Raw genomic sequence first — 13,145 nt, forward strand, 5'->3', positions numbered from 1 at the left:
CAGTGATAAGACACAGCTACGCTTTAGATTTTGCATGCCGTCCACGCCCCCAGTTTCTAGTATCTCCTTGCGGGTATGCCGACAAGCGGGGGGCGATAAGGCAGACTTTGCACTGCCTCCTTGGCCTCGGAGCGTTGGTGCCGGTCCCACGGTCCAAACAACGTCAAGGACGTTACTCCATTTATTTCGTCGTGCCAAAAAAAGAGAGGTCCTTCCGGCCCATTCTCGATTTAAAACAGGTCAACCGGTGTCTTCGCATCCCGCGTTTCCGCATGGAAATGTTGCGGTCCATGATTGTGTCTGTGCGACCGGGGGAGTTTCTGGCCTCGCTGGATCTCACGGAGGCATATTTGCATGTCGGGATCTGGGTGGATCACCTGCAGTTTGTGGTTTTGGGTCGGCATTACCAATTTCAGGCTCTGCCCTTCGGCCTTGCCACAGCCCCCAGGACGTTCACCAAGATCATGGTAGTGGTGGCGGCACAGCTCCGCCGGGAGGGGTTGTTGGTACATCCATATTTGGACGATTGGCTGATTCGGGCGAAATCAGAGGTCCTTTGTCGGCAAGCGATCCAGCGGGTACTAAAGCTATTAGCTTCGCTTGGCTGGGTGGTGAACATGGCCAAGAGTCATCTTGTCCCTTCCCAGTCCTTGGAGTTTTTGGGAGCCTTGTGCGACACACAGCAGGGGAGAGTCTTCTTGACCTCCGAACGAGTGGGCAAATTGCAAAGGCAAGTACGAGCGTTTCTGTCCAAACACCCTCCGACGGTTTGGGATTACTTACAGGTGCTTGGGTCCATGGCTTCTACCCTGTAGTTGGTCCCTGCAGCCTTTGCAATCAGCTTTACTTTCCCATTGGAGTCCGGTTGCCGAACACTTTCACCTTCAGTTACCATTGATGGAATCTGTTCGGTCCAGCCTCGATTGGTGGCTCATATCGGACCATCTTACCAGGGGGGTATCTTTAGTGGTTCCTGACTGGACAGTGGTCACCACGGATACCAGCCTGTCAGGTTGGGGAACAGTCTGTCTACAGAAGTCCATGCGGGGTCTGTGGTCCCTGCAGGAGGCTCGATGGTCCATCAATCGTCTGGAGACCAGGGCGGTCCGGCTGGCACTACAAGCCTTTTTCCCTCTCATCCGGGGGAAGTCGATCAGGGTGCTGTCCGACAATGCCACCACGGTGGCTTATATCAATCGCCAGGGAGGTACCAGAAGCCGTCTAGTGGCGGTGGAGGCTCGTCTGTTGATAGAATGGGTGGAGCAGAATCTGCTCTGCATTGCAGCGTCTCACATAGCTGGGGTCGACAATATCCACGCGGATTTTCTAAGTTGACATCATCTAGATCCCGGGGAGTGGGAGCTGGCAGACGAGGCCTTTCGTCACATCTGCGACTGGTGGGGAACACCGCACATGGACCTGATGGCGACATTAAAAAATGCCAAGGCCCCGCACTTCTACGCCCGCCGGAGGGACACGGGAGCAGAAGGGGTGGATGCTCTGTGCTGCCGTGGCCGTCAACTATCCTGCTTTATGTCTTCCCCCCTGGCCTCTGATTGGCAAGGTGCTCCGGCAAGTGGAGACTCACCCGTCCGAGGTGATCCTGGTGGCTCCCGAGTGGCCACGTCGGCCGTGGTTCGTGGATCTGGTGAAACTGACGGTGGACGGTCCTCTGCGGTTCCCATGTCTGCTGAATCTTCTACATCAGGGGCCCGTCTGTTTCGACCAGGTCAATCGCTTTTGTCTATCGGCTTGGCTTTTGAGAGGTGACATTTGAAAGGCAAGGGATATTCGGATGCAGTGGTGGCTACCCTTTTGAGATCGCGTAAGTCTTCCACTTCGCTATCATATGTCAGTGTCTGGAAGGTCTTTGAGTCCTGGTGTTTAGCCCGGGAGGTGGAACCCATGCGGGCATCTGTGTCGGATGTCTTAGGTTTTCTTCAGGCAGGGTTGCAGTTCCTTAAAGGTGCAGGTGGTGGCACTGGGTTGTCTACACGGGGCTGTCGGTGGCCGTCCGTTGGCTGCGCACCCGGATGTTTCTCGTTTCCTTCCTCCAGTGCATCGGCCCTGTCCGTCATGGAATCTAAATCTGGTTCTGTCCACTCTATGCAAGGCTCCTTTTGATCCTTTGTCTTGGGCCACCCTTAAGGATCTTACACTGAAGGTGTAAGATCCTTAAGCCATTACCTCGGCTCGTCGAGTATCGGAACTGCAGGCTCTGTCCTGTTGTGAGCTTTTCTTGTGGATTTCAGATTCCGGTGTGTCCCTGCGAACGGTTCCGTCCTTTCTAGCAAAAGTAGTTTCCGCCTTTCATTTGAATCAATCGGTAGAGCTTCCGGCTTTTTCAGATTTGGGGAGGGCGGATCCCCTTTCTAAGGTTCTGAAAAGGTTGGACGTGCGCAGGGCCTTACTCCTGTTTGTTCTATGGAGTGGTCCGAAAAGAGGTAATATGGCGTCCAAGGCCACAATTGCCCGGTGGCTCAAGGAAGCGATAAATTCCACGTATTTATTGTGTGGTAAGCCTTTACCCATTGGTCTCAAGGCACATTCTACCTGTTCTCAAGCGGCTTCCTGGGCGGAATGTTCTCATGTTTCACCACAGGAGATTTGTAGAGCTGCTACGTGGAAATCTATACATACGTTTACACGGCAATTCCATCTGGATGTTTCGACTCCAGATATGGGAAATTTTGGAGAAGGTGTGCTCAGAGCGGGCCTTTCCGGTTCCCATCCCAGTTAGTTGAAGCTCTGGTACATCCCAGGAGTCTGGACTTATCCGGGTACGTACCGGGAAAAGAAAATTGGTCCTTACCTGATAATTTTCGTTCCTGTAGTACCACGGATCAGTCCAGAGTCCCACCCGATTGCTGTGGAGAGGTAAAGGAGAGTCCACTTCTTCTGTATTTGTTGATTTTTCAGGTCTGCAGAGTACTTTTTGTCCCCTGGTTACTGAACGTAGTTCGCAGTTGGGGTTAGTGATCCAGTTGTGGTTTATGATTCCTGTATATAGTTAGTTTGGTTTCATACCATGCTGCTTTGACAATATGTAATACTGGCAGACTGGGTGGCTCCTAGGTATATATGGCAGAGTCTGTCGAAACTTGCTCTGTCTCCATCTGCTGGAAGGGAGGCAAAACCCAGGAGTCTGGACTGATCCGTGGTACTTCAGGAATGAAAATTATCAGGTAAGGGCCAATTTTCTTTTCAAATCACTGCTCTTACTTTCCTGTGTGTCTTTCTTGAATGCTTCATTGTGGTTCAGGGAGCTAAAAATCCACTTATTCTGATATGGCTAATTTAAGACTTTCTCCACTAAGGAGTGGAGGAGTGGACTAGTGGTTAGAGCAGTGAGCTACAAGCCAGGGTTCAAATCCCATTGCCATTCCTGGTGATCATGGGCAGGTCACTGTATCCTCCATTGCCTCAGGTGCACCCTAATAGGGTCATTTATCAAATCATGTTATGGCATTTTTGCATGCAAAAAATGCCTTAATGTAAGCGATAAGCACCATAATGCATGATGTGATACACATTTTTAAAAGGGGAGGAGTCCAGGGAGGGATTTCCAAAAAAATGGGCTGGTTTCATGAGGCCATAAAGCACAATATCACACAGTTTTAACACTGAAAATAACTATACCTTTTTAGCCCATAATGCAATTGATTTTTTCACAAATTCCAAGAGAAAGAGAGAGAGAGAAAGAAAGAACCTCTAGGGTGGCATGATAGTAAGCAGTTATTTATGCTACTATAGGAGTCCCACCTAGTAAGTCGAGGTGAGGTAGTGTAAGGGTTAGGGGCCACTTTTACATGAGAGTGAGATGTACGAACAGAACAGTACACTCTTGTGAAGATTTGATGTCATTCGGAGTGAGGAAACTCACACAAAGATGAGATTTGTACAATGTTCTCTCAACCTAGTTTGATGTTACCCAGGTAGAGAGTCCATCAAGCTAGGGTAAGAGAACATTGTACAAATGTCATCGTTGTGTGAATTTCCTCATGCCAAAGGACATCAAATCACCACAAGAGTGTACTGTTCTGTTCGTACAACTCACTCTCATGTAAAAGTGGCCCCTAACCCCTACACTACCTCACCTCGACTTACTAGGTGGGCCTCCTATAGTAGCATAAATAGCTGCTTACTATGGTGCCCCCCCAGAGGTTTTCTTTCTCTCTCTCTCTCTCTCTCTCTCTCTCACTAAGAAATACCTACAATACTTGAATGCAATCTGCTTTAAAGTGCCTGAAAAAGCAGAATATGAATCAAATCAAACTAATTTCTTCCATTCTGTGTCTATGACAAAAAGACCTTGATGAATCAGGTACTGATATGGGTTAACTCTTTTTACCAGTATAAAAGGAGTTTAAGACTTAGAAAATCTACTCCTTTTAGCATTCTAGATTCTCTCACCAGTTCTTTGCTAAAGCTTCAGTAACTCCTGATAAGGGCACTCATTTATAACAAGTTTAAAATATGCTTTTTGAGTTTAGTGAAAGCTTAAACAGAGATTCCCTGCTAAGCTTGCATGCCAGCATAGCAGAACAAATGTTTTTGCAGCTATCTTGGTTTTCCAGCCATGGGAGAGAGAATCTGCAGATATTTACAGTTGCTAATGTTGTCAGGCATTAAGGCCATTTAGCTCACTGGAAAATTCTCATGTGAATCAGGCATGCAATGTATTGAATCTCTACTATAGCGCATCCTTTTGCTAAGATTGGGAAATTAAAATTCCCACTGTTTGAACTGCTTTGGAATAAATTTGTATTTGCAAACTTTGCTATCTCCTTTTTCCTAATCAGTTGTAAATATTTGCAGAAATAGAACACAAAATCCACCTTGAGGTCCATATTCAATGTCTAACTTTGGGGTATAGTCAATAGCCACTTAATTTTATGACAGCTCTTTGACCTGACCATACTTAGGGACCTGATTCATTATGGCATTTTCCCATAGACACAGAATGGGAGAAAAGCTTTAGTGAATCAGGCAGTGAGCAGGCTAAGCCAGTGGCTAACTATGAATTTTGGAGTTAGCAGTTTACTTAGCTGGCTAATTCAACTCCTAACAGTTACGCCCTCGGAACACCCCTAACCTTTTTTTTTTTATTTAAATTTTATTAAGCTTTTTAACCATATAATACATATGATGATAAAACTAAGAATATCAGGAAATAATCATACCCCACTTAACAGTACTCATTTTCTCTTGATTACGCTCCCATTACTTTAGAGCTGCTAATTCAAAGTTGCAAACAACAAAACAAGAAAACATGTAATGAAACCATAGACCCCGATCAATTATCCCTTAAAATACACATTAATTCCTTCAGTTAATGAGGAGATGATTTATTTATTACTTATAAATTTTCCAGATGTCTAGGATCAGCCTTGATAGGTTACAATACATTTACAAGGACATTTCAAGAACATTGCACCTAGGGACAGTAGCCCAGGTTTCAATTGTAAAAATAATTTTCTCTTCATTTGAGTCTCCTTAGATACATCTGGAAAGATCAGTACTTTGTGGACACCAAACAAAGCATCCTTAAACTTAAAATATTGTTTAAGAAAGATCTCTCTATCGCTATCCAACAAGAAAGTAACAATCTAGGTTGAGCTAGTAGCAATCACATAATTGGAAGGTTGTAGAAATAGAGTAAGATCTGTACTAGAGAGAGGAGCCAACACTTCGTTAGCTCCCTCCTCAGAGGCCAGGACCCTCCGTTAGGTACATAATAACAATTGGTCAGCAAGAAAACACTATCAGGAAGAAACTGGAGGACTTCAGCAGAATATTCTTTAAACAATTCATTCCCAGTTATTAGTGTATATGGAAAATTTGGAACGCCCCCTAACTTATGGTCTGATTCACTAAGGTCTTTTCCAATAGACGCAGAATGGGAGAAGAACCTTTGTGAATCAACCTATTAGCCAGCTAAATTCTAACTGCCTAACTTATTAGGCGGCTAGAATTTAGTCGGATATGTGCCCAGAAGTTGAATTATTTTTGTGTATGGTGGGTTTTAAGAAAAAATGTTCAAGTTCTACGCTGCACTCACTGCTGGGGGAGTTTCTGTGGATGTGTATATGTGTTGCAAACAATGTGGGAGTGAGCCCTTTTTGCCGTGGCACAATTGGAGCAACTTCAAAGGCTGAGCTTTAAGATTTGCACCGACGGCGGGTGAGCGAGTGTGAACATGGGGCAAGCTGTAGCAGAGTCCAAGAGGCTGTGGCTGAAGCTGGAGACTTGACGGCAACAAGGCTGTGGCTGAAGACAAACTGAAGTCTGAAAAGTGGAGCAGAACAGGGCCGAAGACTGAAGATTGGAGCAAGGTTTATGTCTGGAATGGAGCGAGGCTGATGACTGAGGCAAGGCTGAAGACAAGGAACCAAACTGAGACCTTCTTGCTTAGGCAATGAAGAGATGTCATAAGAGCCCTTTTATAGGGAAGAAGATCGTGATGTCATCCATGGGCGCTGCAGGCCCTTTAAGATAGCTGATTTTGGGCATGCATAGCACCTAGGAGAAAGTCCGGGGGCGGTGGCAGCATCCTGTCTTGTGTGCCACTTAGTGGCTCTTGTCGTGGCCACGCCCGCCAGCAGAAAGGCGAGTGTAGCTGCTCGCATCCCGCTAGCAGCAAAACGTAATGTAACCCCTCCTTTAAGCCCCCTCCTCAAGCATCTTTTCTTCGGCTTCTGAGGAGACATTGAAGGTACATCTTTACCATCTGGGAACTTGGGGGGTTTAGTATGACATCTAGGAATTCTTTAGCCTCTGATCTGAGCTGGGGAGATATCTGTTGATTGATTCTGTTCTACAGACAGGGATCCTTCAGAGGAATGCAGACATGACATGTAGGTTTCAAGATCATTGTGTTGAATGAGGACAGCCCTGCCTTCTTGGCAGTGACTTCTACCTCCACAGCGAGGGACTTTGAAAATTTGGAATGGTCGATATAAGTGGGAGCAGGGTGTATACAGGAGCGGCAGATCTGGTCCTTCAAGCAAGGTGGTCTGGAGTAGAACATCCAGAAATGAGTTGGTCCAATGCTGCAAGCACTATGACCCCCCAGTGAGTGATTTGAAAGGTGCTTCAATTGATGGAGTCTGAGCCACGGTAGTCCAAGTAAGAGAGTACTGGATGCTTTAGGTGGCACATAGAACTGAAGTTTTTCTTGGTGAGACCCTATCTGCATAGAGATGGGCAAGATGGTCGCTGTTATGTGACTGGGTATGGGATCTCCATAAATGGAGAAATAATGCTAGGAATAGTCAAACTGGTAGTAGGGCAACCACATTGGCATAACAGTGAATCTTGAATAAAGTTGCCCCCGGCTCCGGGATCAAAGCCTCAGTTTGAACTAAGTATTTCCCAAAGGTAAGAGACACTGATAGCATCAATTGTGGAGAAGGAGCAGGATGGTGGAGAACTGCCCTTCTGATTAGGCTTGTTTCTTCGGAGTTTCCTGGTCTCTTGGGGCACTGACCAACAAAATGTCCTGGTGCTGCACAATAGAGGCAAAGGTTGTGCCATCTCTGCCTTTGTTTTTCCTCAAGTGAAAGTCAGGTGCTACCCAGTTGCACGGTTTCTTCGAAGGCCACCACATTTGGTGGTTCTAGCATGGAGTCTGAGCGACTCAGGGGTTTGGGGGATACGGGAGTAACCCGATGGGAGTTCTTCCTTTCATGAGCTTGTTCCTGAAATCTCATATCTATTTGAATAATCAAGACAATAAGTGCTTCTAGGGTTGAGGGAAGGACCCAAGCTGCTAGTTCATCCTTCATTCTCCTAGATAACCCTTGTGGAAAAATGGTGGTTTGACTGTCTGCTGCACCTGAGTCCAGAAGCTAGGGTACAAAATTCTACTGCGTACTCGCCAACCAAGTGAGTGCCTTAATGAATATGAAGAATTTCTGTTTCAACAGATGAAAGGCAACCAGGCTGGTCAAAAATCAGGCAAAACTGTTGTATGAAGTTATCCAAGTTCCTGAGAATTAAGACATCTTGCTCCCACAAGAGAGAAGCCCAGACAAGAGCAGGACCATCCAACAGGGAGAGGATATAAGTAATCATGGTTAGATAAAAATCAAGCCGGTTGTAACTCAAATTATGTCTTGCACCCTTAGGATCACCACTGTACCTCAGAGGTGGCAGTAGATGAATCATGGATTCCATGGGCCAGATAGGTGCCGGTACAGGGTTCGCCAGAGCTGAAATTGGGACTGAAGCCTGGTGTTGGGCATGAATCATATTTAAGCACTAGGAATAGGTCAGTAATAACCCATTCACTTGTTCAAGTTGCTGCTGGGCTTGCTGCTTGAACCTATTCGGGAAACTATTCGGTCTTTTGCTCCTGCATCTGGGAGGCCAAGGCAGCAATGGCCTATTGTGGAGACGTGTTTGCCGAGCTCATGGCCTCAGCAACCTGTTGCGAATGATGTGGGCGAGAGCCCTTCTTGCCATGTCACAATTGAACATAAAAGCATAAGGCTTGCCATACTGGGTCAGACCAAGGATCTGTCAAGCCCGATATCATTTTTCCAACAGTGGCCAAGGCAGGTCACAACTTTGTAGGCTGAGCTCTTAAGGTCTGTGCCAACAGCAGGTGAGCAAGTTTTAGTATGGGCCAGGCTGTGGCAGAGTCCAAGAGGCTATGGTTGAAGCTGGAGACTTGACAAAGGCAAGGCTGTGGCTGAAGACAACTCTGTGGCTGAAGTTGAAGACTTGAAGGAGACAAGGCTATGGCTGAAGACAACACTGTGGCTGAAGCTGAAGACTTGATGGAGGCAAAGCTGTGGGTGAAGAAAAACTGAAGATTGAAACCTGGAGCAGAGCAGGGCTGAAGACTGAAGACTGGAGCAAATCCAAAGACTGGAGCAAAGCAAGGCTGACAACTGGAGCAGAGTAAGGCTGAAGACAAGGAACCAAGCTGGAGTTCTTCTTGCTAAGGCAATGAAGAGATGTCAGAAGAGCCCTGTTATAGGGCAGAAGATCATGATATCATCTGAGAACACCACGGGCTTTCCTGTTGCAGGTCCTTTAAGACAGCTGACTTTGGGCGTGGGTAGTGGTGGCATTCTGCTGCGTTTACCGCTCGGCTGCATCTCGTCACGGCCAGGCCTGCCAGTAGGAAGGTGAGTACAGCTGTTCACATCGCATGAGCATTAAAACATAATTGTTAGAACTGGAGGTGCAAGATCTATATTGAGTTCTGTCTCATCCTATGTAGACCCCAGACTTTACTCTCATATAGAAGAAATACCAGTAGTTAAATGATGCAAACAAATAATTATAACAATAGATAGCTGAAACTGGCTGGCGTTTTTATTCAATGGAAGGCCCTTGGTACTTTTTCTTGTAGTGTCTTTATAGCCAATGTATAGCTCCAGATGCACTTAATGGTAAAGCATGCAAAGTCTAATTGTGCTATACTTTTTGGTTATTTAGGAAAATACTTGAATTTATGTTGGAGATTTATTGGCTTTTCCTAGAAAATCTTTGTTTTTTTCCAGATTTACCAGTAGGAGCCATGACTTGCAATAGATGAGTAGCGAGTTTAGATTCTCTTGCACACCTTCTGGAATATGGGATAAAATGGCCAGATTGACTGCATAATCAGCATTTGATTACTGAGTTACTGCATTTAGTTCAATCCTGAGGTAGAAGATTTCTTCAGTAGTGGTGAGAGTTCATTAATGTAGATATTAGAGAGGGTAGCACAGGGACTACATATCTGACTTATTCCTTGTTCCTGACTTAAGTTGCCTGTCTACAACCTAAATGGATGATTATGGGAACCATCAAACTGAAGGCTTGTCTTGTGCTCCAGAATCCCAAGTTATGGCCCTGGCCACATGCAGAGCAATGGCACAAAAAGTTGCACACCAGTGCATGTAGAAAAGGCAGGGACCCAGGCCCAGGCCATTGGGGTGGGCGCTACATGTGTATATGTTGATTTGGCTTGATCCCTTCCATACCACCCTACTCCATTGCCCCCCCCCCCCACCCAATATTTCTGGGTAGAGGCACCACTGGACTCCACTGTTTCTTTCCTGAGTGTAAATATTTAATCTTAAAGCCTATTATTGTGAGAGAATTATAGTTTTTTCCATGTGTGCATTACTTTTTAGAGTTGAAACTCATCTGCCACTTGATTGACCCCCTCACTGAATCTTGTGAGATCTCTTTGTAGGTCTTCACCATCATCTTTGGTTTTGGCAACCTGCAATATTTATGTATTGTTTGTAATCAGTGTCATCTCACTGGTTGCTCCCTTCTCCAGATCAGTTATAAAATATTCTAAAGAATGCCTGTCCCACTATAGATCCCTTTGGGACCCCACCGTTCACCTTTCTCCATTTCCTCCCCAGCTTTTGTTTCTCTTGCAGCCCATTTTCAGTCGTTGATTGGCTGGTTCAGAAGGGGTTTTCCCTTGTAGCATGCTGCTTTGTTTCTTGCTACTGCTCTGTGATTGTTGGACTGTGTGCAATTTTAGTGATATCCTCCTTGATAATAAAATGAGGGGGGGGTTTAGGAGGGAGCTGCTGTTGGGTATCATATTTATATGCTCTTCTACCCAAAGTGGAAGAATCTCAACTGGGCGCCTCGATGGGCCAATTTCGTCTTTGTCTGCTGTCACTTACTATGTAGTATGGGTTTGAAAATCTACAAACTCTTCTCGGAGGGCTGAGGGAGGAGAAATTAAAACCAATGAACTTTGTTATGAAACGTTTTTCTAAAGACACAGAAGTGCATTTATAAATCAGGTCCAACAAGATATTCATGAAACCAGAGCACTATTCCCTAGAATGCCATCCATTAGTGTAACTGATATTCAGCATATGTCCCTATACAGCCTGTACAATTTATGTAAAATAATGCTTGCACTCCGACACATCATGTAATATATGCTGTAACAGAATGTACTATTGGGATAGCAAAACTTTAGTACAGAAAATATGATAGGAAAATGAATTTTACAGCTCACATTTTATACTCTACATTACTTTTGTTAATTTTTTTTTAAAAAGCAGTGTGGTGGTGTCCTTTTCCCCTTTAATTCCTCTTGGCCACTCTCATTGCTCTCCAGACAGACTGCCTAGGTGGCGCTTGTTGGTTCTGGGGTTTGAAGGGTATCACTTCAGAGGTGTACCCCTAGTGCTACTAGATGTCCAATAGGGGCTACCCAGTAGCAGCAGCCACTTTCCTTCTGCTCCTGGACGTGTAGATGTGATCTGAACACCAGTTCTCCACTGCTGCGCACAGCACATCAGCCTGAGCCACAGAAAAAGCCCAAAGTAGCTTTATTGTTAAATTTTGTGTTTGAGCTATTGTGGGGTATGTCTGATTCTCCTGTGAATGCAAACATTTTGTTGAGCATGAACATGGTTAGCAAAGGATTGCCAACTATCAGGTTTTGGACCTGACAGCCCAGTTTGGGGGCTTTTTGTACAGTATCCATTTACAACAGTAAAAGGACACTGTAATCTCTCCAGTCAAACTGAGTAGCATCAGAGCTCCAAAGCACAGCTCAGATTCCCCAGTGCTTGCAGTGTTGATTAGCTAATTTCTTCCCAGGGGTGGGGAAAGGCTGAGAATCATCACTCCCAAAGCACTGATTAGTCACTTCCTCCCTATGGGCTGGAAGAAGAGACAGGGGATGCCCATCCCTTATAGTACTGATTGGTTGATTGGTCAGGCGAGGAGGATGATCCTCATGCCCTCTGGTGCTCATTGGTCTCATCTTTACTGGGGAACAAGCAGCAGCTGGTTGCCAGCAGGATAAGGTAGATCCCAGCCAGGGTGATGCTCTGGATTCCTGGTCTCTGCAAAATGATGAAGAGGGCTGGTAAGGTTAAACCCTGCTGCAGCCTGTGAGCATAATCATCCTTGTCTCCTTTGAGCCATGCTCGGTGCCTAGCCTGCAGTTTTTGGCATTGGTGTGCTATTGAGCCAGTCAATGGCGAGAGTCCTCTAAATCCAACTTCTTCTGTACAAGCTTACATACAAAATACCTAAAAAAAAAAATTGTAATGCACAAAAAACAACTTTTCACCAGGGCCCCTGGCCTGGCTTAATTGTGCTAGAAAATTATAATTTTGTAGAAAGAACCTTGAATGTTCATAGTGCATTAATGATAGCAACAACTAATTGCATAAAAATTTTACAGTTGTCAGCAGCATAATAATTGCAAAGAAATAAATGGAAAAAATACATTAAGTAAGGCTAAACTGGAATGAAACTGGTGCTTTCCACAGCTGCCTCTCAACTCCCCATGTCTTGCCTTAAGGCTTCCCATTTAACTGCCAGTAAAGATGTCAATTGCTTTCCAATTTGAGGGCCTCCCTTTAGCAGAAATGAACTTTTGGCAGCCCTGAATTATGTTAGTCAAGACCTAAAATGACTGCATTCAACTCCACTAATTGTAGTTCCAAATTCTTGGAATTTCATTTACTGGCAAAACCATTTAAAAGATTCTCCATGGGCACATTTCGAGAAACACTGATTTTAGTGACCTGTGCTGAGCAAAGGGTTGGGGGAGGGGGTTTCTACGTCAACCTTTCATTTCATAGTTCAGAGATTTCACAGATCCCTCCTCCTGGAAGCCTTTCCCTTCATATGAGTTTAACTTGGAGGTCTAGAATCATGGATCTCCATTCAATAGACAAATCTTTGATGGGAGATTGGAAAAGGAGCATCAATCGGAGCGCAAGGTAGGACAGCAGCCTCCCCCCACTCCTGTCCTCAGGCTCATAGGGACAACCCCTTTCCCCGAACATCCTCAGGTTTGGTGAGATATCCTGTTATGGTCCATGGAAAAGTTGGCAACTCTAGGATAGCACCACCACTGCAAGTGGGGAAAAAACAGAATATCGTGCTCCAGGCCTATAAACAAATTCTCATCCTGAAGTCAGCTGGCGCAACCGACTTGTTCATATGAACATCGCGCGTGCGAAATGATGAGGTTTTGTTGCTTGTAGACGAACAGTGCTGGAATTCTCGGCTGGGATGTGTGAATAACGTCAAGTAACTTTCTTCTCTCCCCGCACCCTTCCCCCCCCCAACAGTTTATGACAAAAAACCCAAACAAGCGATTAGGCTGCGTAGCATCGCAAGGTTCAGAGGATGCCATTAAGCAACAC

The 13,145-nt window shown here is 45.5% G+C and overlaps 1 protein-coding gene across 1 annotated transcript in view; it reads left to right on the plus strand.

The window, feature by feature from the left end:
• Positions 1 to 13,145, plus strand: part of PRKCE (protein kinase C epsilon) — a 1,012,677-nt gene that overhangs the window by 947,570 nt on the left and 51,962 nt on the right. The window contains 1 exon segment of the mRNA XM_029593349.1: positions 13,071 to 13,145. Within this exon segment, the coding sequence (XP_029449209.1) occupies positions 13,071 to 13,145 (75 nt within the window).

The sequence above is a fragment of the Rhinatrema bivittatum genome, chromosome 3 (genome assembly GCF_901001135.1).
Source record: "Rhinatrema bivittatum chromosome 3, aRhiBiv1.1, whole genome shotgun sequence".
NCBI lineage: Eukaryota > Metazoa > Chordata > Amphibia > Gymnophiona > Rhinatrematidae > Rhinatrema > Rhinatrema bivittatum.